The following is a 27344-nucleotide window of genomic DNA, read 5'->3' as shown; positions in this document are numbered from 1 at the left end:
GACAGTGAACAAACAGGTGGAAAATTGATTTATTAAAAGCTTTGCACAACAGCACTTAACCTCAACAGTCTTTTCTTCTAAACAGTATAAAATATTTACCCAGTAAAAGCCAAAAATGTAAACATAAAAATGTAAAGTATGGCATTTTACAGTATTTTGTAATTGTTAAACCCCATCAGTAAATTAGATTTTAACATGACTCTGCCTTTCCTTTTCCATTAAAACTAGATGATACGCTGCAGAGTTTATCAATAGTTGAAACTTCAGTACTTCTTGTGCCTTTCTTCCACATTACCCATGATTCAAATTTGTAAATGATATGACGCTATCCCACTCTAAAGGAATATTTAGGCTCTGGATCTCTGCTATACATTAATTAATAAAGCAAGAAGAAACATGTGACAAGTATAGGAACTTCTCATCAAACATGAAATAGTTTGTATACAGTAAAAAGAGGATCTTAACAATGAAGTTTGGTCTAATTAACTAACTAATGCAGAATTAGAAACTATCTTGCTTCAGTCCTGCTTTCTGAGATTGTCAAAGTTCACCACATCTAACTTTTAAATATTTAAAGCATAATATTGCACAAAATATCACATCTGTTCCTGGAACTATATTGCAGTATCGCTTAAAAACACTGAAAAACTAAATCAGTACAAAAGCAAGTAATGTAATACTGAACACAGAGTTTCAACAACAAAACAAATACTTAAAACAAATATCAAATATCCAAATGTAGAGAACAGGCATCCTATCATCCCACCTTTTTCTGCACAATATTAACATCACTAATTATGGTTGTAAAGAGAAAACAAAACTGAAGACTGGTGACACAAGGAAACCAGGAGGGACAGTTTTCATGACAAAGCCCAATGTGGTGGAAAGACCAGACCCATTACACAAAAGAGTCAAAGTCCATTTTTGTGTTCTTGTGTGGAACACGCTCCGACGTTCAATACATTCACATAAACATACAAAACAAATATACAGATTCAACATATGAATCAATCACAGGTATTACAGTAAGACATTCTGCACAAATAGCTCAAAGAGATGTTTGATTTGGTCATGCTTTAGAGTGTATGCTGCTTCAACCAGTGAGCAGTAATGTAATATGTACTCTTTTATTTCTGACTGAAATAAAATGTAACTGAAAGGTAAGTTAGGCATCAGCTTAATGTCCATTGTTGTTATGGTGCCACTTTTGGTTCTAAAGCATGATCAGGGATAATGGTGATGAAAAAATTGGCCTCAACAATAAACTTATATATGAAAATAACCTAAATCATCATTGTCATTTTTAACATAACATCTTTCTGGTGGAAAGAGTCCCATGACCAGTGAATTCAACAGAAACACACTGTTCACAGTCATCCAATGGCTTTAAAAGTCAGATTCATCTGTTTTCACACTGCAATAGCACCAGGTACACAGACATTAACCAAACAACAAAAACAAATGTTGTTGAAGTGCTGATGAGCTCATGAGGAAATGCAACTGCTGCATCACTAAACTGTGATTTTACACAGAGTTTTACTGTGAGTACAGAGTGTGATTCACTATTTTTTCCTAACTAAGTCAGTCGGGATCAGACCATAAATCGTTACATAAACCATTCAATCAACAAGAGCCAGTTTGAGTGATCTGAAAATCTGTAAAAGTCTTAAAGAGACATAATTATATATGTCAGTCACTACTTAAAAGAAAATGCCTATCCACATTGAAAGCTGCAGGTGTATGTACATTCTTCATGTAAGTGGTGTTACATTTTAACTTAAGTTTTTTGTTTTATAAAAGCAGCTGAATCTATTCAGACATGCGGCCGCGTACCCCTGCAAGAGTTCACGGTGCTTTGATCCCTGTTTTAAGAATATGGACACATTTCATGTAGACTGTGTTTAAAGGGACTGCATCAAAGTATGGCTGCATTTTACACCCCTCATTCTCATCAAAATATCTGTATACAGCAGACGTGTCCATTCATTATAAATTTACTTTCAAATGATTTCTTTCAAGACTCACCTCTACCCTGTAAAATGTTTCTTACTGTATATATCAAAATTGATTTATATAAAAAACACTAAGCCACACTGTGAATTTTAAAGTTTTTGTCAGTTCACATCCTGAATGCAGCAACGATACATATAGAGCCCCTTGCTCTACTCTGCATGTGTTTAAAGTTCAGGGCTGAAGGGCAATAATGGCTTTGTTTTTATATTTCTGGAATCACCTTGATGGAAGTAGCTCTGCTGAGTGTGTGTGTCTTATCGGGAGCGAGCAGAGAAGCAGCGCATGTACTCAGTGAGCCAGGGGTTGAACTCCGGTTGAACCAGCCTCCTGGCTTTGTCCAGATCGGCAGACTTAGCTCTCCGGCGCTCTGTCCTCTGGGTCTGGATCAGACGCTCCACCTCCCGCCTGGTCTTAGCACGCAGAGCAGACTCATGGATCTGCAAGGAAAATGAAGGTTGCAGTTAGTTCCCACTGACCCTCGTGCTCTGTCACAACACAGGCAGATCTACAGAGGGACAGACAGATAGGTGACCTCATTCGTCGATGCTGCGGGGCCAACATTGTGTGTCTTCCTGCCTGCGATGTCTGCGTCCTTCTCTCCTGAACCGTACAGAGCGAAAGGATGTCTGCTGTCTTTACTGTCCTCCTTGGGCTGCCGCGCTGGTGCAGGCCTGACCCGCTGGGAACGCAAAGGTTGTTTTGAGGATTTGGAAGGTTTACTCTGCTGTGGTCCACCGGTGTCTTTCTCTACAAATAGAAAAGACAAAGCAGCGCTGATATACCAAGAGCAGAAAAGGTTTCATATTTTTCTGCAAAATCTGTTTTTCATTCAACAAAAGAACCCAAACTTCAGACAACTCACTCTCTGAGAGCTCTCACTCAAGAACTTCAGCTAAAATTGGCATCAGTGGTCAGTAAACATCTGATTAAAGGAGTAGGTGCTGAAAAGCACTGAGGTTTAATGCAGAGCCCTATTCCCTTATGTTCTTCCCCTCTATCGACATCATCATGGTGTTTAAGGGTTGTGTTGACCTCCTCATTTACATTTCAATATCTCTTTGACATGTATTTCTTGAGGTTTGCTGAGTAAATAGTTTTGTGTGTAGTGTAAGCTTTGCAGTAGCTTAAAATGAGCTGCTTGTGAACAGTAATTTCTCTCTCATCACCCAACTGCTCATCACTAATTCAGTTTTTTCTTCTTCTCTCGATCATTTTGACCGTGATTCTGACTTCATCTTTGAATTACCTTTGTCCTGTTGCCTGTGAGGGACAGGCAGCTGTTTGCTGCCTCTGCTGCTGGCTCTCTGCTCCTCTCTCTCCTCCTCTGGTGCTCCTGTCTCTCTGGCGCCTTGGAGCTGTGAGCCTGAGAGGAGTGAATGTCATCATTTGATGCAGTAGAGGAACGTGCATTCATCCCAGTGTGTTGTCTTTCAATCATATTCATAGCTCATTTTTACCATGGACTGCAGCATGTCGAGCTGACACATCCTCCTCCTCCTCCTCCTCCTCCTCCTCTTGAAGGGGAAGCCTGGGTACAGCCCTTGTGGTTCTGTCCATCCTCGCCCCCTCACACTCCTCCAGCTCAGCCTCTGTCCTGTCCCTGCTGGTCTCAGCCCGCACCTGGTTCTTAGTGGGTGGGAGGGGGCTCCTTCCCCCAGAGTCTGAATCAGTGTCGGAGCCACTCCAGAACCAGGGGTTGTGTGTGTGCTCCAGCAGCCTGCGGGTCAGCCTGTACCTCAGCATCTCCTCATAACACTTTGTGTAGGTCTCCCATTTCGGGTCTTTGAACTTCTTCATGTACTCTGAGCGGATCCTCTTGGTCACCATCTTGTCACTTTGGAAACTAAAATCCAAGTGAAATCCAACAACGAACCACAAAGCTGAAAAACTCAAACTATATCAAAAGCTAGCGCTGTTACACACCAACGGCAGGTCTGTGATGCATGAAATATCTTGTACGTTGCAAAAACACTTGGCTGTAAGCGTAAACAAAGAGCTCAAAAAACACATGCTGCGACGCTACTTTCAAGCGCTGTTCGTTCAGGTTTGGTAACACCGCCAGACATTTAAAACATAACAGTTTAACCAATGACAGATCAGCTCGAGGCTTCCCCGGGCCAAAGACCCCGCCCACTTCCTCCCCTACCCGAGCACGGATTGGATAGTAACCCCCATGTTTCGCTCGCTTAGCTCAACGCTGGGGATGAAGATAAAAGTCCGTTTTTTGGGAAATCACAAACTGCCACATCTGCTCCGTAAACCCAGTCTGCGTTTTAGTGTCGAAAATGCCCTCAGCTGAAAATCTGATGGACCATTACGACTGCAGAAATTTCTTGAAGGTGATGACGTAACTGCCATCTCATCCTCGGATTGGCTCGAGCGATGTAAACGACTGTTGAATATTCCAAATTAAAGGTCAGCTGCAATCACTGTATGTATGAAAACACTCCAGGCTTTAAAATCAGTTTCATACAATTCATTGATCAACCTTATTACCCTTTTACTGATGTACCATATTTTTGTATTTTGCAACGATTAAAAAAAGCTTGTAGTAAATCGTCATTACGGACTGTGTCGTGTTAGGCTATTGCATTGTAACAAACATAAATGCATTGTTTAATCAATTGCCCGTTGATCCATATGAAATCATCATGACAAGTGTGGCCGTTTTATTTATAGAGGTGTTTTGAACATACGGTAATACGGAGTATGGATAATCGCCTGTCGGCGCTCGCAGATTTAAGCCTGCACGCATCCTAAAATCTCACTGACAGTCCATCGACTCTCACCTACCACCGTCCGACGCCTGACAGCAGAAATTCAGGGCTGTAAGAGTCTAATTTTGTGTACGGTAAATATACTTACACTGGGGTCGGATTTCACGGAAGCGGAGCAGGACAGATGGCGTTCATGGTGCTGCTGTAATCACAGGCTGCGTCTGTTAGCTCCGCCCGCTTCAAGACGTTTTAAAAAAACAAACAAAAAACAAAACCGAACACACCCGCAACAGGTGTCCAGGCCGGGATGTCAGGAATGCGGTCAGGGTGGTTATGAGACATTTGGTTGATAATGGTCCCTATCGCATGTTAAAATAGGATGAAAAGACTATTCGTTTTATTGTAGTTAGCCACCACGCGCAGATTCAAAGGGCTTAATTGAGTAACTTGTTGCGTCTTAAATCATGCTGAAGTGCTTTAGTGGGCCACCAGTTGCTCCACAACCTGTTCTCTAGGGGCTGAGAAATGACAGAAAAAGGGTGAAGCTGTCTTATTTTAGGCTACATACCAGGTTGACGGAGTGGTGCAAATGATGTGGGCACAGGGTGGTGCGCGCCTCAGGCACGCCCAGCACGCCCCTTTGTCTCCCTGAGCCCGGACCCTAACCCCACACCCAGATAACCTGATGAGCTTCTATGCATATAAGGTAGGACTGCGGAGGTCCCCCGCGGGGTCTGGTTTTGTCTAAAGATGGTCTGGGGGGCCGGGGCTGCGCGTACGGTCGCGCAGGGCAGGCAGCTCAACGGGATTCAGAGCCGGGTGTCGGGTGTCCCATGCTACTGATCCGCTCGGTCTAAAGCGGAGCTGCTGCTGCTGCCCGGGCACATTCCTGGCAAGTCAAACTGCGACTGTCGGAGCTTGAAGGCGTGCCTTTCACTACCTCTGTCACCCAGCAGCCACCAACCACCAGCAGTGGCTGATGGGACAGAGAGAGACAACCTGTCTCTCACCCGTCCAAGTGTTATCCAGGGACCCATTAATCACCCCCATCGACCTTTTTGAGCTTCCCCTTCCACCGGATCAGCTGATTGGTTTGTGGGATAGCGGCAGCATGTGTCACACAGTAGCTTTGTTTGATAGCTGAGACAAGCCTGTCCTGGCTTTAATGGGTTTCGGTTAATTCTTTCCAAGCTGGGATTCCTAAATATTACATTTTAAGATGAAATTGTATTTGCATGGTTATGGAGGGAGGATTCTTGTTTGATTTGCACCTTTTAAATGCTTCAAATTGTGCAATTTTCACTAAAGCTTTTGTTTTTCATCGGCTCTCACTACCCTCCCTCAAGTAGAAAAACCAGCCAGGATCAGAAATACCAAATAATGGACTTTAATAAATTATCAATATGTATATACACTTACATTCACATGTGTTGGGCAACATGTTGTTCTTATTTTTTTATTAAAGTTTTTGGGTGGATGCATGGTTCAGTGGTGGTCTTTCACAGCCTCTCTCCGTGCAACACAGACAACAGACAGCTATAAAATATGCATATTTTACAAGGATAACAAAATGCATATAAATGTCAACAGCGCAGACAGAAAGTCCATTGACAAGATAGTGTTGGTGTGCCGCAGAGGTTGATCCTCCTTCTCGCTTGATCCCCAGATAGCTGGTGGTGTAAATGATGGAGATGAAGGAGAAGCTGGAGAAGAAGATGGAGGATTTAGAAGCACTTCCTGTGGACAATGCTGGGGCCGGCCTCGTCGTACTCCTGCTTGGAGATCCACATCTGCTGGAAGGTGGACAGGGAAGCCAGGATAGAGCCACCGATCCAGACGGAGTACTTCCTCTCGGGAGGGGCAATGATCTAGAGGAGAAGGAGGGGGAGAAAGTCGATTAGTAAAGTGCCAGTGCGTAGATTCAGTGCGTAATTATGGATTTGTGCGTAAAACCTTTAATATTAAATAATAGATAAATTGTAATGTTTTTCATGTCATATTATGTACCTTGATCTTCATGGTGCTGGGGGCCAGAGCAGTGATCTCCTTCTGCATACGGTCAGCAATACCAGGGTACATGGTGGTACCACCGGAGAGCACATTGTTGGCGTACAGATCCTTACGGATGTCAATGTCGCACTTCATGATGCTGTTGTAGGCGGTCTCATGGATGCCAGCGGACTCCATACCTGGTCAGGTGAGAGGGACAAGTGTTAAGAGGAGAAGGGGTATCCAGTTTGGCACAATGTTTTCAATGATGTTCGTCAAAGAGACAAAAAAAAAAGGATTATCTGACGTACCGATGAAGGAAGGCTGGAAGAGGGTCTCGGGGCAACGGAACCTCTCGTTACCGATGGTGATGACCTGACCGTCGGGAAGCTCGTAGCTCTTCTCCAGGGAGGAGGAGGAGGCAGCGGTGGCCATCTCGTTCTCGAAGTCCAGAGCCACATAGCACAGCTTCTCCTTGATGTCGCGCACGATCTCACGCTCGGCTGTGGGGGGACAAGTTGATGAAATATTATTCAGAGCGGCAAACAGCCGAAACCGCAGACACCATGTGCGTAATGGCAAAACTAATTCAGTTGGCTGAGCTACGTAAGTTACTAGAAGTTACAGAAACGTCTGAAGGAGAAAAATGTCTGTTTTTCTTAAACATGCAGCTACATCCCCTTTGCACTGGGCGTGTTAATGCATTTTAATAATTTACATGCCCGATTTTCAGAAAGACTGTAATAAGTTATACAAGTTGGGTCCATTCTGAAATTAAATTACTCACTTTTTGGCCTTTGTCTTTACGCAAAGCTGTCATTAAATTGTGTTGTTGGTAAGACTGCTGTCAGATTTCAGATTTAGCTGTTGTGTATAGTAAGTTTTTCCAAAGCTGCTGGTAAAAGAAAAAAAATGAAGCTATGATAATAATTTAGGCTCTATTTTGCCATAAAGTGTCGGCCTAAAAAGTAGTCTAGGCGGATGGTTTGCTTCTTTCTTTCAGATGCTTTCTTATTGGAGCAAGTTCCTCACCGGTGGTCACGAAGGAGTAGCCACGCTCAGTCAGGATCTTCATCAGGTAGTCGGTCAGATCGCGACCAGCCAGGTCCAGACGCATGATGGCGTGGGGCAGGGCGTAACCCTCATAGACTGGGACGTTGTGGGTCACACCATCACCAGCATCCAGCACAATACCTAAAGAGAGGCAAGGCGGGAGTTCAGTAAAGTCCAGGTGGCAAAAAAAGCTAAAACATATCATATCGTATCGTAAATTTGTCGCCAAAGTGGGTGCATGGAGGAGGATTTACAAATACACACTGAATGTATATATCATACGAGCCATAAAATAACATAAACAGTCGCAGAAAGGCTGTTCGACTGTGCGTAAAAGTTGTGCGCAAAATGGCTACAATGGGATTGGCGCATCAACAGCTAAATTAATATGATGTGTTGTGGTTGTTATATAATTTTACCAGTTATATTTGTCATTAACGTAAAATTTTACAATAAAGACGTCTGCCTATTTGAATGTCTCTCTCTTTTTCTCTCTGTCTTTGTATGTATGTTTAGCAGGTTGCATCTGTGCTATGAGCTGCAGCTGTTTGGTGTTGTCAGTCTTACCAGTGGTACGGCCGGAAGCGTACAGGGACAGCACAGCCTGGATGGCCACATACATGGCGGGGACGTTGAAGGTCTCAAACATGATCTGGGTCATCTTCTCCCTGTTGGCCTTGGGGTTCAGGGGGGCCTCAGTGAGCAGGGTGGGGTGCTCCTCGGGGGCCACTCTCAGCTCGTTGTAGAAGGTGTGGTGCCAGATCTTCTCCATGTCGTCCCAGTTGGTGATGATACCGTGCTCAATGGGGTACTTCAGAGTCAGGATACCTCTCTTGCTCTGGGCCTCGTCGCCGACGTAGGAGTCCTTCTGACCCATACCGACCATGACACCCTGAAGGGGGAGGAAAGGGCAAGATAAAAGAAAGGTTAAGTCAAATAATCCAAACAGAGGTATGACCTTTTTCTGGCCAGATTAAAGTCTTTACTGTGTGGTGCAAATGGCACGTTGATCATTGCGTGAACGTGCCAAATAACCGCGTGGGTCACAGAGACAGACACAGAGCAATTGTGTGACTGTCAGTTCTTCTGTGACTAATTTAGTCTCAAAGAGTTAAAGGCCACATTGCTGGTGGTAAAAGGAGCCAAAATGACATGGCTCAAGATATATAGTGCCTCGCTGTTATCACCTACAGTTTCTAATGGCACAAAAACACAAAATAATTCTAAAATATTTAAATCTCAGTAAACTATATTTTTCACTCCAGTGGGATACCTCAGCAAAATATTCTACACCTGCCTGAACAAATTTGCAGTTTTATTGTATTTGTGTGAAACGAATTCTGTTTTTCTATTATTTACATTAATTGGCTGAGGTGTAATTATTACTGCAACTGTGATTTTTCGTTTTCAGTTCTTCCAATTAGCCTTTCCTTATATTGTATGTGGATTTTCTCTGCTGTTTACCTGGTGACGGGGGCGGCCGACGATGGAGGGGAACACGGCCCTGGGGGCATCGTCTCCGGCGAAGCCAGCCTTCACAAGACCGGAGCCGTTGTCGCACACAAGGGCGGTAGTCTCATCGTCGTCACACATGATGGCTTCTGTAAGAGAGGAGCGGAAGAAAAAGAGTTCAGATCACTAAATTCACATACATTAACACTCATAGTGAATGTGACACTAAAACTAAAACTTTGTTTCGGTCTTTTGTTTCCTGAAATCTCACGCTTAATTGTGAAGACTAAAAAGACTAAAATGATTGTAATATTTACTGGAGCATGATCAGGCCCATGTTATGAGCTAAATGTATCCATGGCGCACTGACACCAGGCCGTTACGCATGGCGTATAAGCCTGTATAAACCTAAAAAAAAAAAAAAAAAAAAGAGCTTCGACTAATTGATCTGTTCTTTACATTATTCAAATTTGACGACAGTAAACCGAAGCAAAATCTAACATGTTCCAATATTCAGGTAAACCTACAAGCGCTCTCTCTGACACATTATCATCTTCCTCAGGTAAACGTTCCTGGCTTTTTTGACTGATCTGAAGGCGCATTGCGTCTTGCTGCATCAGCACCTTTTCAAAATACATTGTCACTACTTTAAAGATGCTGGAGTCAGTCTGCTCTGCTTTTTCTATCTATCCATGTATCTATCAACAATTTCCAGCTAGACAGTTCAGGTAAGAGCTTCTCTTGTCCAGCACTGGATCTCTATAATATCTCAGCCTATTATTTACAAATCTTCTCCTTCTCCTACAGTCTAGTCTATCTTCCAGTGGAGTTGTTGCCTCATGTTGCCTCCAGTCGTATCTGCTCCTAGGCCTCTTGTCCCTGGCTGTCCTGCCTAACTTCTGCTCCAGTAGATGCTCCACTGTTGCTCAGGTTACAGCCTAGTCTGATGTCCCAACCTGGCTGTGTGGCTTCAGGAGTGGCCGGTCCTATAGGGTCTTACCTTAGGAGAGTGTCTGCGGCTCGGAGAGAATGACCCAACCAGTGCTGCTGCTGAACCAGCTACAGTCCTCTGTGCTGCCCGTCCACCTTATATACCCAGCCTCCACCATTCACAAACCTCAGCACTGGCCCCCATCCCGGCCCTCTGCCATATTAGGACGCTGACAGGCCGAGGATGAGGAGTGGGAGGAGGGAGGGCCTCAGGAAGGAGACGCGCCTCGCGTAAGGAAAGAGGGAGCTCCATCAATCAGAATCCAGGAGAGGATCGGGATTGACGCGGCGCGCGCCCGACGAGGAGAGAGCGCGTGCCATATATGGAACTGTCGCTTTGACCTCCCATCGAGCCTCGCGGTACCACCTCGAGGGCCATACAAGGAGCGCGCGGGCCACTGGGGGTTTTCTAGGGGAGACGCCAACCGGGGTTGTAGATTTGCTGCTAGTAGGTATCATCCAGCCTTAAAATGGGAAAATGCTGCCCTCATCTGAACAGATTTAGACCACAGAGAGAGCCAGGGCCAAACTACTGACTGACAGGTCAACCAGGAAGAGTGATGCAGCCTGAAAGTGCCAATTAAGGGTTCAATACACATTATGGTGATCAATACAAGAAAACACAAGATTATTGGATAAAAGCAGAGGAGGAACATTCTGTATGTAAACAGCTCAATATGTGTGCTTCATCATTCCAGTCATAACATTTCAGTAATGAAATTTTAAATAGACCATTTTTAATTGATCGCATTCAATGCTGTAGCTGGACTGACCCCAGCCTGCATAAAAATGAGCCTAACAAAGAGTCTTGAGTAGAAAATTGGAGGCCTTTTTTCATTCTGTCTCCATCTTCAGCCTTGTGAATGTCCATGTTATTAGAAAAAAACAACTAATCATCACAAAGATTCTTTGATTGATTGTGCACAGAAGATCTTGTTCTTTGCATGTTGGAATCCCATTTTCTTAACTATGCAACACATGTACATGCAACAGAAAACTTTTTGTCATATACACACTTTTATTAACAATTAGTTTAATTTAATCTGCTCTCCTGCAGACCACATGGCCTGATATGCACACAGATCTGTCTGAGTCTTTTTGAATAAATAAGGAGAGAACCACTGAAACAGCCAACAGCTGAAACCTTATCTGCAGGGGCTACTCTGCTCTGTCACTGGAGCAGTTGGATTAATTATAACTCTACTGGAGGAGGGGAGCTAATGTACGTCTGCACATGTGCATGTAGGAGTGAGAAACAGAGACAGAAACTCTGTGTGTGTGTGTGTGTGTGTGTGTGTGTGTGCATGCATGCACATGGATGTTTGAGATTGTGGTATAAGAGACCAGCAGAAGTGTAAGAGGAGGTGCCAAGGAGCTTATAACAATATATATAATACAGTTTATTATATATTATATAATAATATATAATTAACTCAAAGGAAATGAGGAATGGCAGAGGAACAGGGAGAAATGTACAGAAAAAGATAGATACATCCAATAAAGTAGAGATAAAATAGGCTTGATTTGGTAAATTAAAAGAGCCAAGGCTCAGAGGAGAGAGACACAATCTGCCAATTCTAATGGTTTCTCAGGACAAGTGGGAATTCCATGCTGAAAGCAACTAATGTTGCAAGGACATAAAAAAGAGATGTAACTTTTTATTCCATTACAGCACAAAATGCAAAACAGAAATTAAAGAAATATTGATTTTAAAAGGTGCTGGTCATAACTGTTCGTACAAATAAGTGGCTTGTGTGCTCTCATGCATCACCTAAAACTGGTTTCATGTGGCAGCAGAGAATTGTTAACATATAGCCCCTCATGACCTGGATTCTCATCATAACAGCGACAGAAAGATTCAGTATGGATTACAAGTGGTTGGATAGAACATTCACTGTATGTGTACACAGGTCTATGGAAAGGCACACGTGGAAGACAAAAGTGAATGATGAAGCAAAGCATGTTTTTACGCCTCCTGTACTTATTTTAATCAGGCATTGAGAAGTGATATAAAGTTGCATTAATTGGCCCTGTGGAAACAGGGCCAATTAATGCACTGGAAACACAATTTGAACACTGAGGCAATACAAGCTGCTAGGGGGAATCCTCAATGGTTCATTAATATGTCAAGAAAAACAGGGTAAGAAGAGGGAGGGAGAAAAATCTTCGAAGTCTAGAGGGGGATCGAGTGAAAATGGGGAGGGGTTGCATGGGTGCAGAGTGTGTGCACGAAGGTACGTGTGTATGTGTTGTGCGAGGGGTCAGGGGGTGGAGGGGCTGCAGCACAAGGTAGAGCTACTTTTATGCACTTGTTGTGAGCCATTTTGGAATCAGAGGGCCTGTGAAACGCCTAAAATGTAAAGGGGCTGGCAGTTGTCGGGGAACGAACGAAAGAGGGGTGGGAGGAGGAGAGGTCAGAGGGGCCGAGGGGGAGGAGAGCCGAGGGAGCCTCCTGGAGAGTCTACTTGGAGAAGGGGAGGAGAAAGAGGGAGGTGAAAGGGCGAGAGCAGCAGGTGGCAGAAAACATGAGTTTGGTTTGTCAGAGATATGTAACCCAGCCAGCTGAAGGAGAGACTTTGGACAAAGAGAGTATTCTTGAGGGTTTTTTTTGTTTTTTGTTTTTTATTTTTAATTTTTTTTAAGTACAGCATTTTTTAAATTGAGTGTTGTAGTGATCACATGACTGTTTTAGCCAGTGAAATTAAAGGAAGTGAATTGAACAAGTAGAGACAAATAGATGATGCTGCACGCTCAGTTGTCATGGTACCTTGCTGCCTATTCAGTTAGATTTTTATTTCAGTCAACCCTCTCTCTCACCCTCATGAGAGCACAGAGGGCGAGAGTGTCAGAGAAAGTAAGAATAGCACAAGCCTCGGCATTCAGTCGCTGGAACCAATACACTCGCTGTGCACGAGTGGCCTACCTTTTTAAGTGTGGCACAGTGCTCAACAACTGTGGCTCCTCTGCAGCATGTACAGTAGACTTTTTTTTAAGGCTAGAACAGACAGGAGTCTTGCTGGAGATTTTAATTAGCTTCTTAGGTGTTACAGTGAAGAAAGTCTGAGGATACTGATACTACTGAGGATTTTGTAAATGGACAGGTAAAAGTGCTCAGGTTCTTATTTTTACAAGATTGTCTTAAATATGTGTCAGGCGTCCAAATGTTCATTGACAGTTGTTGTTTTGTTTTTTTTGTTTAAGACAAAAACATATGCTTTAATGAGCAGTACAAATTGCATGCGTTTGATCCCATGAAGCTTCAGGACACATTTACTCTTCCTGTTTAGCTTCATTATCTACGTGATGTGCTGCACAAATCAGGTCCATGCTGATTGCACACTGCTTTCTAATGCTGCTTCTAATGAGGATAAACAAGACATGGTGAAATGAGAGGTGTTAGAGAGCTTGCATCTTCGCCACTCATCTCCAAGATGATGCAAGCATCTTCTAACGTAAAAAGCCATTCATTTAATTTGTAGTAGCAGCAGGTGTTTGGTTTCTGCTTTGTGGGTGACAAGTAAAAGAAGAGGTGGGCAGAAGCTGTTTAACTCCAGAGAATCACAACTTAGAGGATGACTCCGCGTCAATGAGATTGAACTTCTCTCCTTTTCAGAAAACATAAGCTGCTATTGTGACTGAAGCAGCACTGAAGATTTACTTAAAATTATGATACAACTGCTTTATGAGGCCAGAGACTCTTTCCACTTGCAAACCTCTGCATGGACTCCAAACCAGTCATGGAGGTGTGGCATGATTGAGCTTAACCAAAATGCAACATGAACTTATAAAGAATTATCATTTTCTAAATAGATACAATTTGGAACAAGTTGCTTTTTATATATTTTGTCCTATCTTATGAACAAATAAGGCTTTCCCATCCCATCACTTTGTTGTGTAAGGCCGAAAAGGGTCAGAACCTCAGTTCCACTAGTTCCTCAAATAGCCCAGGGTAGATACAGAGAACAGTGAGGGGAGCTGCAGCACATGGAGTTGGAATTGGAAACCTACGCAGGGCTGATTGGCACCTGGTCAGCTGCATGAGCCAGCTGAGCCGTCCTCTGTAGAACAAGAGCACAACTCCTGCCTCTGCTGGAGGGGTTAGTTTTAAGGAGAACGCTGGCTCAAAGGCCGAGACCTTCAGTTAAAAGTCCTTAAACATATCTTCATCATATACTGTCAGCAAGACAAGAATGAACATGTATAAAGGGAGAGGATAATTCATAAATTGTTTCACTGGTATTTTACAGCATGGCTTTGTGTCTTGAGCCTGTAACCGCTCTTCGATCACGTCAATCACACAGCTGAACATGATTTTAAATATCTACACTGGTTGATGTGAACTTGATTTATCTTGATAGACTCTTAACCTGCCCCATAAGTGCACCATGTGCCTACAAGGGAGAATGAATCATATCATTGCATTCATTTACTGCTTTGCCAGGATCTGTCTGTATGTGCCAGCAGATGGGACAATGTGTGCAGTCTATCTTACCAAACTGTCAACACAACCTACCAACAGCTGAAAACATATGACTCATGTCACTACTGTGAAGTTTTATTTAGGTATGATGGATTGGATGAACACTGATCCCACTGACTTCTGAGCCTGGCTGTGTGGAGCAACACCACCACCTACTGACAGCTTGACGGAGGACACAAAGTTACTTGAGACCTCCTAAGGAAAATTTTGTGTTCTAAAAATGTCAGTATGTTTGGTTGAATGAGCAGTAAAATCTGGTACAAGCTGTTAAATATAATCTTCAGTGCAGGAGCAGGAGATGGGGTATGAGTGTGTCTCCTCCTCCCATCACATTTAGTGGCTCTGTAGGCAAATGGTGATTGGAGATCTAGTTTAACCGCTTACTTAAAGATACAATATTATATTAAAAAAATATTATTGAATCCTATTATTGAAACTACCTTATAGGTTTTACAAATTTCAGATTATGGTTAGGGTCTATCCAACTCCTTCAAACAATGGAATACAATCTCACTTTGTCAAATAAACAACAAACTAAAAGAAAATCCACATTTTTGTAGCCATTTAAATCCGTTCTGATTTTATACAATGTACGTACCGAAACAGGCTGAACAGCCAAAACTTAAAAGATGAACAAAGAAACCCACAAATAAAACCGATGAATATTTCACTTTATTAATGTTTATATAGAAGTAGAATAATTTATCAACCACAAAAATAATTAAAAATCTATCATACATCATTTAGGTCATATTATTTATACCATACAAGTTAAAAAAGAACTCCCAGCAGTCTTCTGTGATTTGTTATATTACATACATTTCATTTGAATGGGCAGGGTTTGGTAAGATTACCAACTGACTTCCAATGGAAACACATCACAAGTCTGGACATGTGCTGTTCAGAGACGATGCTCGCAGCATCATTTTGAAGTAAAATGTAACTTTGACATGATGTAAAGAAATTAAATCTGTAGTGAGCCCAGTACCACTTCCCTTTTGGGTGAAATAACAAGAAAATATGTTGACTGAAACAGACAACAGAGCCAATACACTGCTGCCATACAGTCTACACAATGTAATAAATATATAAAACCCCAACATGTATATAAGCAGAATGTGATTACTATCGTACATAGACAACATTAGTCGGCTATTCAAATGGCCAATTACCAGCAATCAGTGTTGTATCAGTTCATCCTGACACTGCCCCTCATTAAAATATGTATAAATATAAGACAGATTCTTCCGTTTTAGGAATCCCTACGCATCTCTGACTTCAAATCGTAAACGAAAAGTCACATTCACATTAATTCAAGTTTCTAACCCATAAAAAAAAAAAGAAAAATACAAATAAAAAAATCTAGCATAAACCTCTGAGAAAAGCACACAAGTTTGAAGGCTTGTCATTTCAGTCAAAAGCAATTATTAGATCCAATTAATGTGACACAGCGCTACTTCACCATACTGTCTGACTTCTGTTTTAGATCAACAGAAATTTAGGAATGTATTTTTGACTTTATAGATTAGAGACTAAGTTGAATATGTGATCATATATTTGTACATGTATATTCGGTACAGTTCATTAGTCTTGCTTGTTGCGCGGAGCTTCTCATCAGATATCTGCCAAATGTCTGAACCATGATAAAAATCATACAACCACAGTTTGATCTGTAGTTCATCAAGCCTGTCTGACCATAAATAAAATGATTCCTTGTTGTAAAATGATGTGAAATGCACTTTAACTAGCACACAGTCAAAACTGTGTGCTACACCACACAGACCTGAGCAAACAAGGATTTTTGTCCTAATGTTCCAAAACTCGGGAAGGTATTTGCAAATAAAGATGATGACTTAAGTCGTTTCTCATGACCAATTTTGCCTTTACAGCTGTGTGGAATTCAAGCTGAAGGCATCTGCATGTCTGGCTTAACAACGATGTCTAGACTCCCCCAGAGCAGTGAAGTTGACATTTACCATCCAAATATTTACTGAGGAGAGTCAGCTTAGTCTCTTAGTCAGGCCCTCCAAGCCAGCTATAATATTTAGCGGGCTCCCCAGCTCTGTGGCTAACATATACGTAGTTTTTAGAGCTGTTTATATAGAATTTAATGTGGGCCAATTGCATATCATGTAAACACCTACCAGTGCACACAGCATGGAGGGGACAGTCATGTCACAGACTGACGGACACAGCTGTAAACAGTATACAGTCCAAAATGTTGCACACCCACATGTTTTCCACCATTTATAGACAACAAAAGTAGTGATAGATTACAAACTGATTTGCACTATGCCAGATTTTAAAGATAAAAAGATGAAGGAATCATGGGTTTTAGACAATGAGGGGTGATCATGACACGTCTCCTGTACCCTTAATACCTGACAGCAGCAGAACATCAGCCACGCCTCAATCACCCTTCCCAAGAAAACTGTGCACATTTTATTTTGTTAGACACAAAGATGGAAGATTTAAGCAGTTTCAGGGTTGCCAATTAAATCCAAAGCAAGAAAAACTAGAGGGCGAAGTGAAATCATGTTTTTTTCGATGTGTAGCACCTCAGCTGTGACTTCAATCACTAATATGTTTCATGAAAAATGTGCATATGTTACTCTACATCCTTCCTTAGATATGTCAGAACAGTGTACAGACCTGCTTCACGACACAGTGTAGACAACACAATAGCTGCTTCATTTGGCTTGTTTAAACTCTAAAATCACTATAAAAAGGCTCTCATGTTAAGCTTCAAGTTTAAAAACTCAATAATAAATAGACACAAATTCATAAACACGTACATATTTTGCTGTTCTGTATACATCATACTGGACTTTTTTTGGTTTGGCTATGAAAATCATGAAGTGAGAACAGACTAGTATCCCATAGCAGGGAATGAAAGAGGTCTGTCACGCCAGATTCATACGGTCACATTTCTCCTGTATGCATGAACTATTTAACACAGAATTTTCCCAAGCCTATGGTAGCTACAGTGATTCAATAAATGACATGTTGTGTATGAGCTTCGTGTGTCTTTTTCACTCTCAGCCTCATACTCTGTCCTCTTCTGTCAGTGGTGAAATTGATATTTTCAAAATAAAGCATCTCTAGGAACTCTGATCCATGTGTCAGTTCTTATGCCCTCACTGTGGATCACCCTGTCTGTTTCCTTTCAGCAGTGAAACAACACTCCCATCACATTTCCTAGTAGCTTTCCAGGCTCCTCTTCAGCTTCTATCTTATCTCTACCAATTTCAGGCAATACCATTTTTTCCCCTTTGCCCCCAGCTACAAGTCTGGAGCAAAGCCAGGTTTTTCCAGCAACTAACCTCACCTCACAATTTCTCCCTCTTCGTTATCCTCTCAGCGAAGTGCCTGTTTCTGTTCTTCTTGCAGAAAGGCCTGTTTCTCCATCAGTTTTCTGAACAGTCCTTGCCTGTTGCCTAGCAGCTCTGTGTGCTGGCCACACTCGGCTATACGCTGCTGGTCCAGCACAGCGACAGCGTTTGCATTCTGGATGGTGGATAGACGGTGAGCGATGATCACGACTGTCCTCCCTGTTGAGTGGGTGAAAAGGGCAGGAAATAAAACAGGAGAAACACAGACTCTGAGGGGTAAAAACAAAAACAACAATTCTTCATAAGTGGATGCAGCTTCAAAGACAAAGACAGAGAAGTTTACCCTCCATCAGACGCTCCAAGGCTTCCTGGACCAGGTACTCATTCTCAGCATCCAATGCACTGAGGAAAAGATGGTTGTTTAGGATTTTCAAAATGACCTAAGATGTATTTCTAACCAGCACAAAAAATACTGTTTTTGAGGACAGTGCAATCATCCTATCTTTCACACAAATCTGCAGGGCTGTCGGAGCAGAGGGGTAAATACGGCGAAAAAGATCAACATTACAAAAGTATTGCAAATTCAGCAGTTTTGTTTTCTGAAACAATTCATTCATCACATCACAGTCTTCCTCACCTAGTAGCCTCATCTAAAAGCAGGATTTTAGGATTCTGTGGAGAGAGAAAACAAATAGTGTTATGACGTCTGCTCTGACATCTGAAGGGGTCGTTTGAGCCAGCCAGAGAGGCAATTCATACAGTCAAAAAAGCTATTACTTTTTTCAGCTATAAAGAAAACAACACAAAACAGAAGACTAACACCTTCTTCTGAGTGGTCACTGAATGCAATACACACAGACCAGCTGATATCACATCAATGCATCACACCGCCTGTCAGCAACACGCAAGTAGATGCAGAGTTTTGCACTGTCCAAGAGAAAAGGACAAACACGTATAAGAATTTTTGTGCTGATGAAGTTAAAGGCAAGCCAGTGGACCAAAGTTAGTTTGTGGGGACGCGCTCACTGTGATGAAAAAGGTCAATCTGAAGAGTCATTACAAAGTAATGACAAAGTAAAACTGTTCCAAAGTGTCAGTTTGTCTGGAATAATTCACAGAGATAAAGGAAAACCTGACGTAGAAAATCAGTGATAGCAAGTGTCTGTGTGCTTTGGCCTTCAGGATTACCAGAGATTACCAAGAACCTCTCAGAGCTGAACCTCAAGATCCAGCAGCTTCTCAGCTCTCTGCTTTCAAATGTAAAATCATTTAAGGTGAAATTAAAGATGTGGTAAGTGCAACTGAAAAGAGGAAACACTGCATTGTACTACTCTGCAAGAACAAAAGTCTGCTGTGACATCTTAATACGCTGCTGAGTGTGAAAACTGCTTCAGGCATTTGGTGAGAAGTTTAAGGACACAAAAAGTAAACAAAAGGAACTGAACATATTTGCTAAGACATTTATCGTGGAGCCAGCTGATCTGCACCACAAACTATAACATAAAATCATTAAGCTAAAAGCAAAGACAAACTGTGAGCAGCTCTTTTCAAAACTGACTATTAGAAAGACTCAGTTCTGCTTAAGGATGGATAACAAATGTTATGTGCAGATGACAGGTGTGACCAGAGTTTATTCTGAAACAGTAAAACAAGCATGTTGTTGCACTCACCTTAAGTAGAGCCCTGGCGATGGCTATCCTTTGCTTCTGACCACCTGAGGAACAAACACACCGGTGAGAGTTAGATGAAAGACGAAAAAAAAGAAATAGTAAGCAGTGTCTGTTGAAAATCTTCATCAAAACAAAATTGTTTTTGATGACAACCTAGAAGTACTGTCTTGAATGTTCTTACTTTTTCATGTACAAAACTTCAAATACAGCAAGTTAGGTCTAAAAAATATGAATGCATTATTGTGTGAAAAAAATATTTAAATAGCTAAGAATATTGTGGATTAGAATTTTAACATGGTAACTTAAAAGGAATAAATGAGGACTCATTCCCACACTGAACATATAGCGTGGATACTGGATGAAAATCTACATATTCACATGGAAAACAGACTGTTGGCTATACAAGCTTTCTAGTATAATACTTCTGTGTCTCACCCGACAACAGCACTCCTTTCTCCCCCACTACAGTGTCAAAGCCCTTAGGAAAAGCCTGGATGAAATTATAGGCGTTGGCCACTTTGGCTGCCCTGTAGATGTCCTCTGTGGTCACAGCGTCTGGGTCCACTGCACCGTACGCAATATTATCTCTTATAGAGCAAGAAAACAGCACGGGCTCCTGGGAGAGAGGTGAGGAGAGGAGAGGGAGAAGGTGAGACACACAGAGACCAGCTTCACTCAACATAAACAAGTTGAAGATGAATTTATTACCTGGCTGACAGTCCCAGTGTGACTCCTGAGCCAATTGGGATTCAGATCTTTGATGTCATGACCGTCTATAGTGATGACACCTGGAGAAAGGAGGTCATTCTCAATGGTTAAACAACCATCTGACAGAGTTTTGTACTTTTAAGTTTGTCATCATCAGATTTTTGAAGGTGTCCAATTACTAAGCAGTGGTTGGTGTATCTGGTTGAGGGAGAAGACAGAACAAGTGTGTTCTCACCGGCGTCAGTGTCGTACAGCCTGAGCAGAAGTGAGACCAGGGTTGATTTTCCAGACCCACTGGGTCCCACCACAGCCATGATGGTACCAGCTGGGACCAGCAGACTGAGATTCTGGAAAATAGAAGCATCCTTACGGGTCGGGTAGGCAAAGGATACATCACGGAACTCCAGCTGACCCTTCAGCTGGTCTGGAGGAAGCACTAGGCCTTCTGTGGAGGAGCAGAGGAAGAGGAAACATTATTTATTTTAACGTTTTTGATACACTAATACAATTTGAGAGTCAAATGAGGACAAATTAAATAAATGCACAAGGAAATGGAAAACGAAAAGGAAAAAGAAAAAGAAAAAGAAAGTACTAGAATATTTTACCACTTCTTAAAATGTAAAATATACATAGCATTTATTGACTGACAAGGCAAAAAAAAAGAGAAGGCATAAATTAAAAGGCAAGAGATGTTTGATACTTTCTACCGACGTCTGTTTTGTAATAGCTAATAAAATCTTGGCATTTTTCAAGCAAGACAGTGTGACAGATGTGAAATTTACCCATCATCCACTTTTCTGTAAGCAGAAATGACCCAAGGGAAAAAATGTCTTACTTGAACAATTCTATTCAAAATATTACTATTTTCTGGACACAGAAAATAAATAATAACTTAGTGTTAGGTTCAGAGGACAGAAACGTGTACTAATTGATGTAGTGAGTTGACTGTACCGCGTGTACTGAGCATGTGTGTGTGTGTGTTTGTGTGTGTTCGCGTACAGACCATTTAGAGGAAACTCGGGCTTTCTGTCCAGCAGCTCCCACAGTCTGGCTCCTGCTCCAAATCCCTTCATTAGCTCAGAGTAGAATGAACTCAGACCTACAGATCAAACCCAAAAACACCAAGCCATAAGCCATCATACACACAGAGGTTAACAGTGCAGATAAGGGAATTCCTTCAAATGGAAAATGCATATGAACAGTATGTACCTGCAATACTGAAGCCCACCCAGAAGGTGTACAAGAGGAATGATGAGAGTTCTCCCACAGTCATGTGCTGGCTGGCCATCAGAAGGCCTCCCTTGTATAGTACTGACAGGACCATGATGTTACCACTGAGACCAGTCTGAAACACAAACACACAAACACACACACACACACCTCATAATTTGACTACTACAACATCTGGCACTGCTACTCCCTGACACAGCATTGATTATACCCATTACAGCCTGCCTGGGCACCTGCTGGATAAGCTAACTGGTGAGTAGAATCTCTTCCTTGATATCCATTGGTGTTACCGCCAACAATATACCGAGCTATACATAGGAATAGTATTTACGTGATAGCATTTAAATTTGCATTTTAACATTTAGTCATTTTATCGTTGGTGGTGCTGATGAATGGCACTGCATCATATTACTCATCATTGACATAACTAGGTGTGGACAATTGTGGACAAGCTTCATTCAAGTTTTTGGGGTTTTTTTGCTCTGTTGTTGCTTATTTGCACCTTGTTCTTGTTCTTCCTATTGCTCTTATTAGCACCCTTTTAGTTCTTATTTTGCATCTTATTGTTGCTGTTGTTCTTATTTGCACCCCCCCCCCCCCCCCCCCCCCCCCCCCCCCCCCCCCTTGTGTGTTCTGAAGAGCTTCTGTATGAGTGAATTTCTCCATTGTGACATCAATAAAGTCATACACTGACATGTCAGGTGCTGTAGTATTGTGACAAACCTGAAAGACGATGGCAAAAAGCAGAAGCCTCTTTGCAACATTTCATTTCCCAACTGTGGATTTGGTTTGCATCACTGACAGGGCTCACACGTGCACAGGCATGGTTGCACGCACACACACATGCACATGGGCACACACTTGTGATGTTGGGCTATATAAGTAAAATTGATTTCACACACATATGCACTTACCACTCCAAAGAAGCCAGCTCGTAGTAAAGCCTCTATCTTGGCCAGACTGAAGACCTGGTCTGTCATCTGTCTGTATGCGTTGACTTCTAACAGCTCTTTACCAAAAGCCCTCACTGTTCGCATGTTGCTGATACGTTCCTCAGCCAACTACACACAAACAGTTTAATTAGTGCTTTATCTAAATCAGAAATCAAATTATCAAAACAGGAAATTCACTTTGCAAATTTAATTAACACAGGCAGTTCAGATTTTATATGAGGTATACACAGAACAAAGGGCTCGACAAACAGCATGGCTTTACTAACCAATAATATGAAATGCTGTTACAGTACAAGCTTCACTAAAATCATATAAATTTTGCAATCATACTTTGCCACAGCTTCCTTGTTTTTAAATTACCACATCCTCAAACAATGTCTTAATAACCCCTGTGCTTGAACATATGGCAAGATTTAACACCAAAAATGTGATTATAAAACATACTAAATGCCTCTCAGCTGGTTATTTGATCTGTGAGTTCCTATGCACTGTACCTGTGTGGCTTGTGCAAGTGCGTCCTGTGTGCGTTTAGAGATGGAGCGAAGGTATCTGCCATATACTACAGCAAGACAAGCCACAGGAGGAACAATCAGCAACACAAAGCTTGCAAGACTGGGGGACACGTAGAACTGGAAGAGGAGAGAGAAGAAAGAACAGCAGTTAACGGAAATAAAAAAGGAGAGGGGGAGGGCAGTAGTCGCCCAAGTAGCCTTCACCATAATAACACTAGCTATTCCCATTGATTGAATGATCATGACACCAGAAAATTGTTTTACTTTTCCTGTAGAAAAAAATAATCAGTTTTGTAAAGGAAGTCAAGGCATCAGTTAATGGACCTATTAGCCAACAAATCTCTCATCCATGAACACTAAGACATAAAAAAGTGGAGACATCATTTGGATTATTAGCTCAGCAAATAAGGAACACTTCAACCAACTGTTGGTCAAAACTGTATATAGGTGACCTTCTTCACATACACACACAATGCTTTGTGTGTCTGGTATCTACCAGAGTTTAATCAGAATGTGCCATTAAACTAAACCTCCCCATTTCTTTGTTTTTGTAAACCTGTTTCACAACAGTCCAACCAGACTCTCAGCTCACATACCAACAGCACAGAATGGAAAGATGCATACAAAAGAGCCCCTCCAAAAAGTCAGAACTACTTCCTTGTACTGAACAACAAAACACTATGCACACAACTTACAAAGAACTTGACATACTATGGGAGATAAATAGATTTATTTAGCTTCAGTGGCATTCTGCCCTAGTTTGCAATCATTCTGTTAAATTTATTCAGCAATACAAAACCTACCACGTTGATTTCACAGCATAGTGTACTATAAGACACAATCCCTATTGACTGCTCATTCAGATCCATCCCTACCAACCACAGCGGACCACTCTGAGGATCATACTCACCATCATACTGACACCAGCTGCTGCCTGGGCGACAGCTCTCAGCCCGTCTGACAGGTTGTCAGTGATGGAACGGCCCACCACAGTCGTGTCAGCAGAGAGGCGGTTGATGAGCTCGCCGGTCCTATTCCTGTCAAAAAATGCCACTTCTTGTCTGAGGATAGAGGAGAAGACAGAGGCACGGAGATTACGGACAATCTTTTGGCCTGCAAAGAGAAGAGAAGAGACATTCACAAATGTGGACAATTGCACATATTTCATGACATTTTTGAAAACATTATCTTAGGGTCTATTATCTTGTGATTGGTATTTGTTATTATCTCTGGCATATTGCAGCAAACTTTGTCCAAAGTTCAACAATCCACCTACCTGCATCTCTAAAGCTCATTAATTAATACATAGTATCTTGTGTGTTTAATCCATACACAAACAGACAAGTTGTCACCATAAGGCTGCCAGGAAGTCACTGCAACTGGCTGCAAGGTGCGCCAAGAAGTCCTTGCAGCATTTCTGCATTTGTATGGACTAAACAAACAGGATTCATCATGTTAAAGAGTGACCTGTAGAGGTGCTGGAAGGTGTATGTTAAAATAACAATCCCCAGGCTCTAGCTTTACATTAAAAACTTCATGTTGACCTTCTTATCTCACTCCAGACAAGAATGCAAATAGACTGGAGGACCTGGAGGAGACATATCAGCATATTCCTCACATTCTGCCCATTGATGCAGACATCTGTGAGTTTGTGTTGAGTATTAGCTGTATGTGCTGTGTAGTATACTTTTACAATCACTTGTCTGAATTTTGTGTCTTTATGGCCGTGTCTCTTCATGTACCCTTGTAGAGTTATAAACACCCCCTTTCGTCTCACCTGAGGTCTGCATGAGGTAGACTCTGGCAGCATTGGCTGCCCCACCACACAGGAACATTCCAGTCAACACGATACACAACGATGTCAGGGAGGACGTCATTGTCTCTGTGTCTGTTCCAGTGGTGTAAATGGTGTCGATCACTTTACCCAGGAGGAATGGAGCTGACATAGTTACAGCACTGGAGATGGTTAGGAAGCCAACAGCAGCTGGGGTGAATAGAGGAAAAGACAGAAAAACACAAAGTTCAGAATCACAGCAAAACATTCACTTTAAACAAATGATAGCAAAAAGCAAATAGAGCAGTAGAGGAGACTTTTGACAGATTACTGAATACAACTCGACTAACTGTAGAAGAACCTGTCGCCAAACAAGGTCAGACGGTAACAATACAATTCACGGCCACTGACAAAATGTAGGGGCAGAAGGCTTGAAAACACTACAATGTCTACACATGGTACAGTACAGTGAGTTTTTTTTTTTGTTCTTAGGCTTACACTTTTATCTCTCATGTGGTTTTGAACTTGCTTAAAAACAGGAAAAAACAACAACTACTGTAACGTAGGCACACATAAGATTTATGAGGGTTTTCAAAATCAAAATCATCCACCTGTGTGCTAATGGAAAATGATGGTGCAGAAAGGTAGGTGTGTGCACATCCCCTGTTATAGTTAGACAGGATGCAAGATAAGACATCCAGTGAGGAAGAAATTGAGAATATGGAATAGGGAGAAATAAAAACTTTATTGTAGCATTTAAAGCTTACACAGGCTTTATCAGACAAAAATGTTGCCTTTCTCCACTGCAATAAAGTTTGGAGAGATTTAACTTTTTCAGGTTAAGCATCTAAAGGCCAGTCCACAAATTGGTGACATATGCACACAATTTACCTGCCAGTCTCCATCTCTCCGGGTGAGCAAGTTGCAAAATCCTTTTAACATCCTCCAGGGGGACCGTTTGGCCTCTCTCCGCGTCAGTCTGGGTCTTCACTGATCCGGCTGGTGTAGGTGTGGAGGCTGCTGAAGAGCTCGCAAAGGCAGCAGGTGTGTGTGTGAGCGTCCGTGCGCGGCCTGTCGGTGAGTGTGAACACAGTGCAGAGAGACACCTGAGGGGACCGCAAGGCAGGACAGACACGAAGGGCCTGGGTGAGGAGAGGGACAAGGCAGGGTGGACTGACGACTTGATCCCGGTCGACTGTCTCTTCCTCCGGAGGGCGGATGAGAGGGTCAGACGCTGCTCCAGCCATAACACCCTCGGCTGCGCTAGCTTGAGTTTGTGCAAATGCCCACCATGTGTACATCTTGACATGCGAATTAAAAGCCGCATCGTCCTGGCTGTCAGCTCTTGATAAGATACGAGATAAATTTGACAAAAAGTAGAAGAAATATAGTTTTTTTCCCCCCCGTCGGTGGTTGATTGAATCGAGGTGTTTCTTGTTGAGTCCACTCAGAGAAGCATTTTAGTACCCCAGCTGTTAGGTCAACAGACTGTATCCATAGCCGAGCTGTTCCCGCTTCATTGTCGAATCTAGACCGTTATTGTCCGTTTTATCTGCGCGTGACAGCCGCCTTCACCCAGTTATCTCTTATCACCGAGCAGCTACCAACACCCTGCCTGTCACAGTCATCTGTCGCTGTATATTTGGTTAGCAGACGGGTGAAGTGGAGACACGAGCTGCCGAAGACCGACTAACACCAACTCCGCTCTAACACATGAAGCTAATTTCCCTGAAAAGAGTCTAAAGGCGACAAACAGGAAAGGTGACCCTGGTTTGGCACACATGTATACAAGATTCCCCCTCCTCTTCCTCCTCCTAGACTGGGGAATTCAATGGCTGATGATATAAGCAAACTTTCCCAGGCATAACCAAACAGACCCAGATCGTCGATACCGGTCTGTAAGTGTAGTGTGAATGAGTTTTGAAAAGTTGCAAAACGAAAAGTATCAACAAATGTTTACCTAAAGGAAGAAAATTCCATGTTTTTATTCGGTTAATATAATCATATATATGTCATCAAGAATAACGTAACGTAGGATATTAGCTGAATAATTTTTACGACAAACATTTTTTGCAGCAAACTAAGTTTTCATTGATTTTGAAATTAAATGAATTCACAATTATCTTATGAACCTCAATGAAATGCAGTTTCTATCTGGGTCTGCGCAGAGTGAAGGCGAATATTATACTGGTATTTGGCTAATCGCGGAGCCAACCGCTGGCCAATAAATCAGATCGACTCTCTGTTGCTTTTGCCTGGCAGGCAGGGTGAAAGTTGAAAGTTCGTCCTATTCTGAAAACAGCGGACACGTGCGCGTTTAGAAGTCGTAAGTCTAATAAGCTTCGTTTACACAAGTGAATGTTATATTCTTAAACAAGTAAACAAGCCGCTTGCGTGCCGACGAGAAGCAGCCTCAGTATTAGTCAGCTTAATTTGACTGTAGCTAGACTATGCTATGTAACGTTAGCTAG

At 42.3% G+C, this 27344-nt stretch overlaps 3 protein-coding genes across 4 annotated transcripts; all 3 read right to left on the bottom strand.

Moving 5' to 3' along the window:
- Positions 1–11: 11 nt before the first annotated feature.
- ccsapb (centriole, cilia and spindle-associated protein b) lies at positions 12–4944 on the bottom strand. Of its 2 annotated transcripts, XM_041933576.1 has the most exons (5): positions 4879–4944; positions 3471–3856; positions 3260–3376; positions 2546–2760; positions 12–2450 (listed from the first exon to the last, which is right to left on the bottom strand). In XM_041933576.1, the coding sequence occupies exons 2-5, from the start codon at positions 3838–3840 to the stop codon at positions 2268–2270; spliced, it is 885 nt and encodes a 294-aa protein (XP_041789510.1). In that variant the 5' UTR covers positions 3841–3856; positions 4879–4944; the 3' UTR covers positions 12–2267. The 2 variants fall into 2 exon arrangements, with proteins under 2 accessions (XP_041789510.1, XP_041789502.1); XM_041933568.1 differs by having other exon boundaries at positions 3471–4934.
- A 1150-nt stretch (positions 4945–6094) lies between these two features.
- acta1b (actin alpha 1, skeletal muscle b) lies at positions 6095–10366 on the bottom strand. The gene is made up of 7 exons (XM_041938604.1): positions 10225–10366; positions 9237–9373; positions 8340–8664; positions 7752–7913; positions 7031–7222; positions 6738–6919; positions 6095–6598 (listed from the first exon to the last, which is right to left on the bottom strand). The coding sequence occupies exons 2-7, from the start codon at positions 9363–9365 to the stop codon at positions 6455–6457; spliced, it is 1134 nt and encodes a 377-aa protein (XP_041794538.1). The 5' UTR covers positions 9366–9373; positions 10225–10366; the 3' UTR covers positions 6095–6454.
- Positions 10367–15344: 4978 nt separating this feature from the next.
- Positions 15345–26666, bottom strand: abcb10 (ATP-binding cassette, sub-family B (MDR/TAP), member 10). The gene is made up of 14 exons (XM_041961221.1): positions 25765–26666; positions 24877–25083; positions 24010–24212; positions 23082–23216; positions 22549–22695; positions 21614–21749; positions 21408–21503; positions 20640–20849; positions 20405–20484; positions 20132–20312; positions 19697–19740; positions 18664–18698; positions 18370–18428; positions 15345–18245 (listed from the first exon to the last, which is right to left on the bottom strand). Exons 1-14 carry the CDS (start codon positions 26198–26200, stop codon positions 18052–18054), a joined length of 2163 nt encoding a protein of 720 aa, XP_041817155.1. The 5' UTR covers positions 26201–26666; the 3' UTR covers positions 15345–18051.
- Positions 26667–27344: the final 678 nt, after the last annotated feature.

The sequence above is a fragment of the Chelmon rostratus genome, chromosome 1, assembly GCF_017976325.1.
Source record: "Chelmon rostratus isolate fCheRos1 chromosome 1, fCheRos1.pri, whole genome shotgun sequence".
Taxonomy (NCBI): domain Eukaryota; kingdom Metazoa; phylum Chordata; class Actinopteri; order Chaetodontiformes; family Chaetodontidae; genus Chelmon; species Chelmon rostratus.
The sequence above is the reverse complement of the archived record's forward strand: the minus strand, read 5'-3'. Positions and strand labels throughout refer to the sequence as shown.

What these genes read in the sequence shown, in the direction of transcription:
- ccsapb (XM_041933576.1), bottom strand. Translation starts at nt 3,840, where the DNA reads ATGGTGACCAAGAGGATCCGCTCAGAGTACATGAAGAAGTTCAAAGAC. An exon ending in TCACAGGCAACAGGACAAAG is followed by an intron (nt 2,761 to 3,259) that starts GTAATTCAAAGA and finishes TTCTATTTGTAG; the next exon opens with AGAAAGACACCGGTGGACCA. An exon ending in CCGCAGCATCGACGAATGAG is followed by an intron (nt 2,451 to 2,545) that starts GTCACCTATCTG and finishes TTTTCCTTGCAG; the next exon opens with ATCCATGAGTCTGCTCTGCG.
- acta1b (XM_041938604.1), bottom strand. Translation starts at nt 9,365, where the DNA reads ATGTGTGACGACGATGAGACTACCGCCCTTGTGTGCGACAACGGCTCC. An exon ending in CGCTTCCGGCCGTACCACTG is followed by an intron (nt 7,914 to 8,339) that starts GTAAGACTGACA and finishes GCCTCTCTTTAG; the next exon opens with GTATTGTGCTGGATGCTGGT. An exon ending in CTTCCAGCCTTCCTTCATCG is followed by an intron (nt 6,920 to 7,030) that starts GTACGTCAGATA and finishes TCACCTGACCAG; the next exon opens with GTATGGAGTCCGCTGGCATC.
- abcb10 (XM_041961221.1), bottom strand. Translation starts at nt 26,200, where the DNA reads ATGCGGCTTTTAATTCGCATGTCAAGATGTACACATGGTGGGCATTTG. An exon ending in GGTGGGCTTCAGTATTGCAG is followed by an intron (nt 21,504 to 21,613) that starts GTACATACTGTT and finishes TTTGATCTGTAG; the next exon opens with GTCTGAGTTCATTCTACTCT. An exon ending in ACACTGGGACTGTCAGCCAG is followed by an intron (nt 20,313 to 20,404) that starts GTAATAAATTCA and finishes CCTCTCTCCCAG; the next exon opens with GAGCCCGTGCTGTTTTCTTG.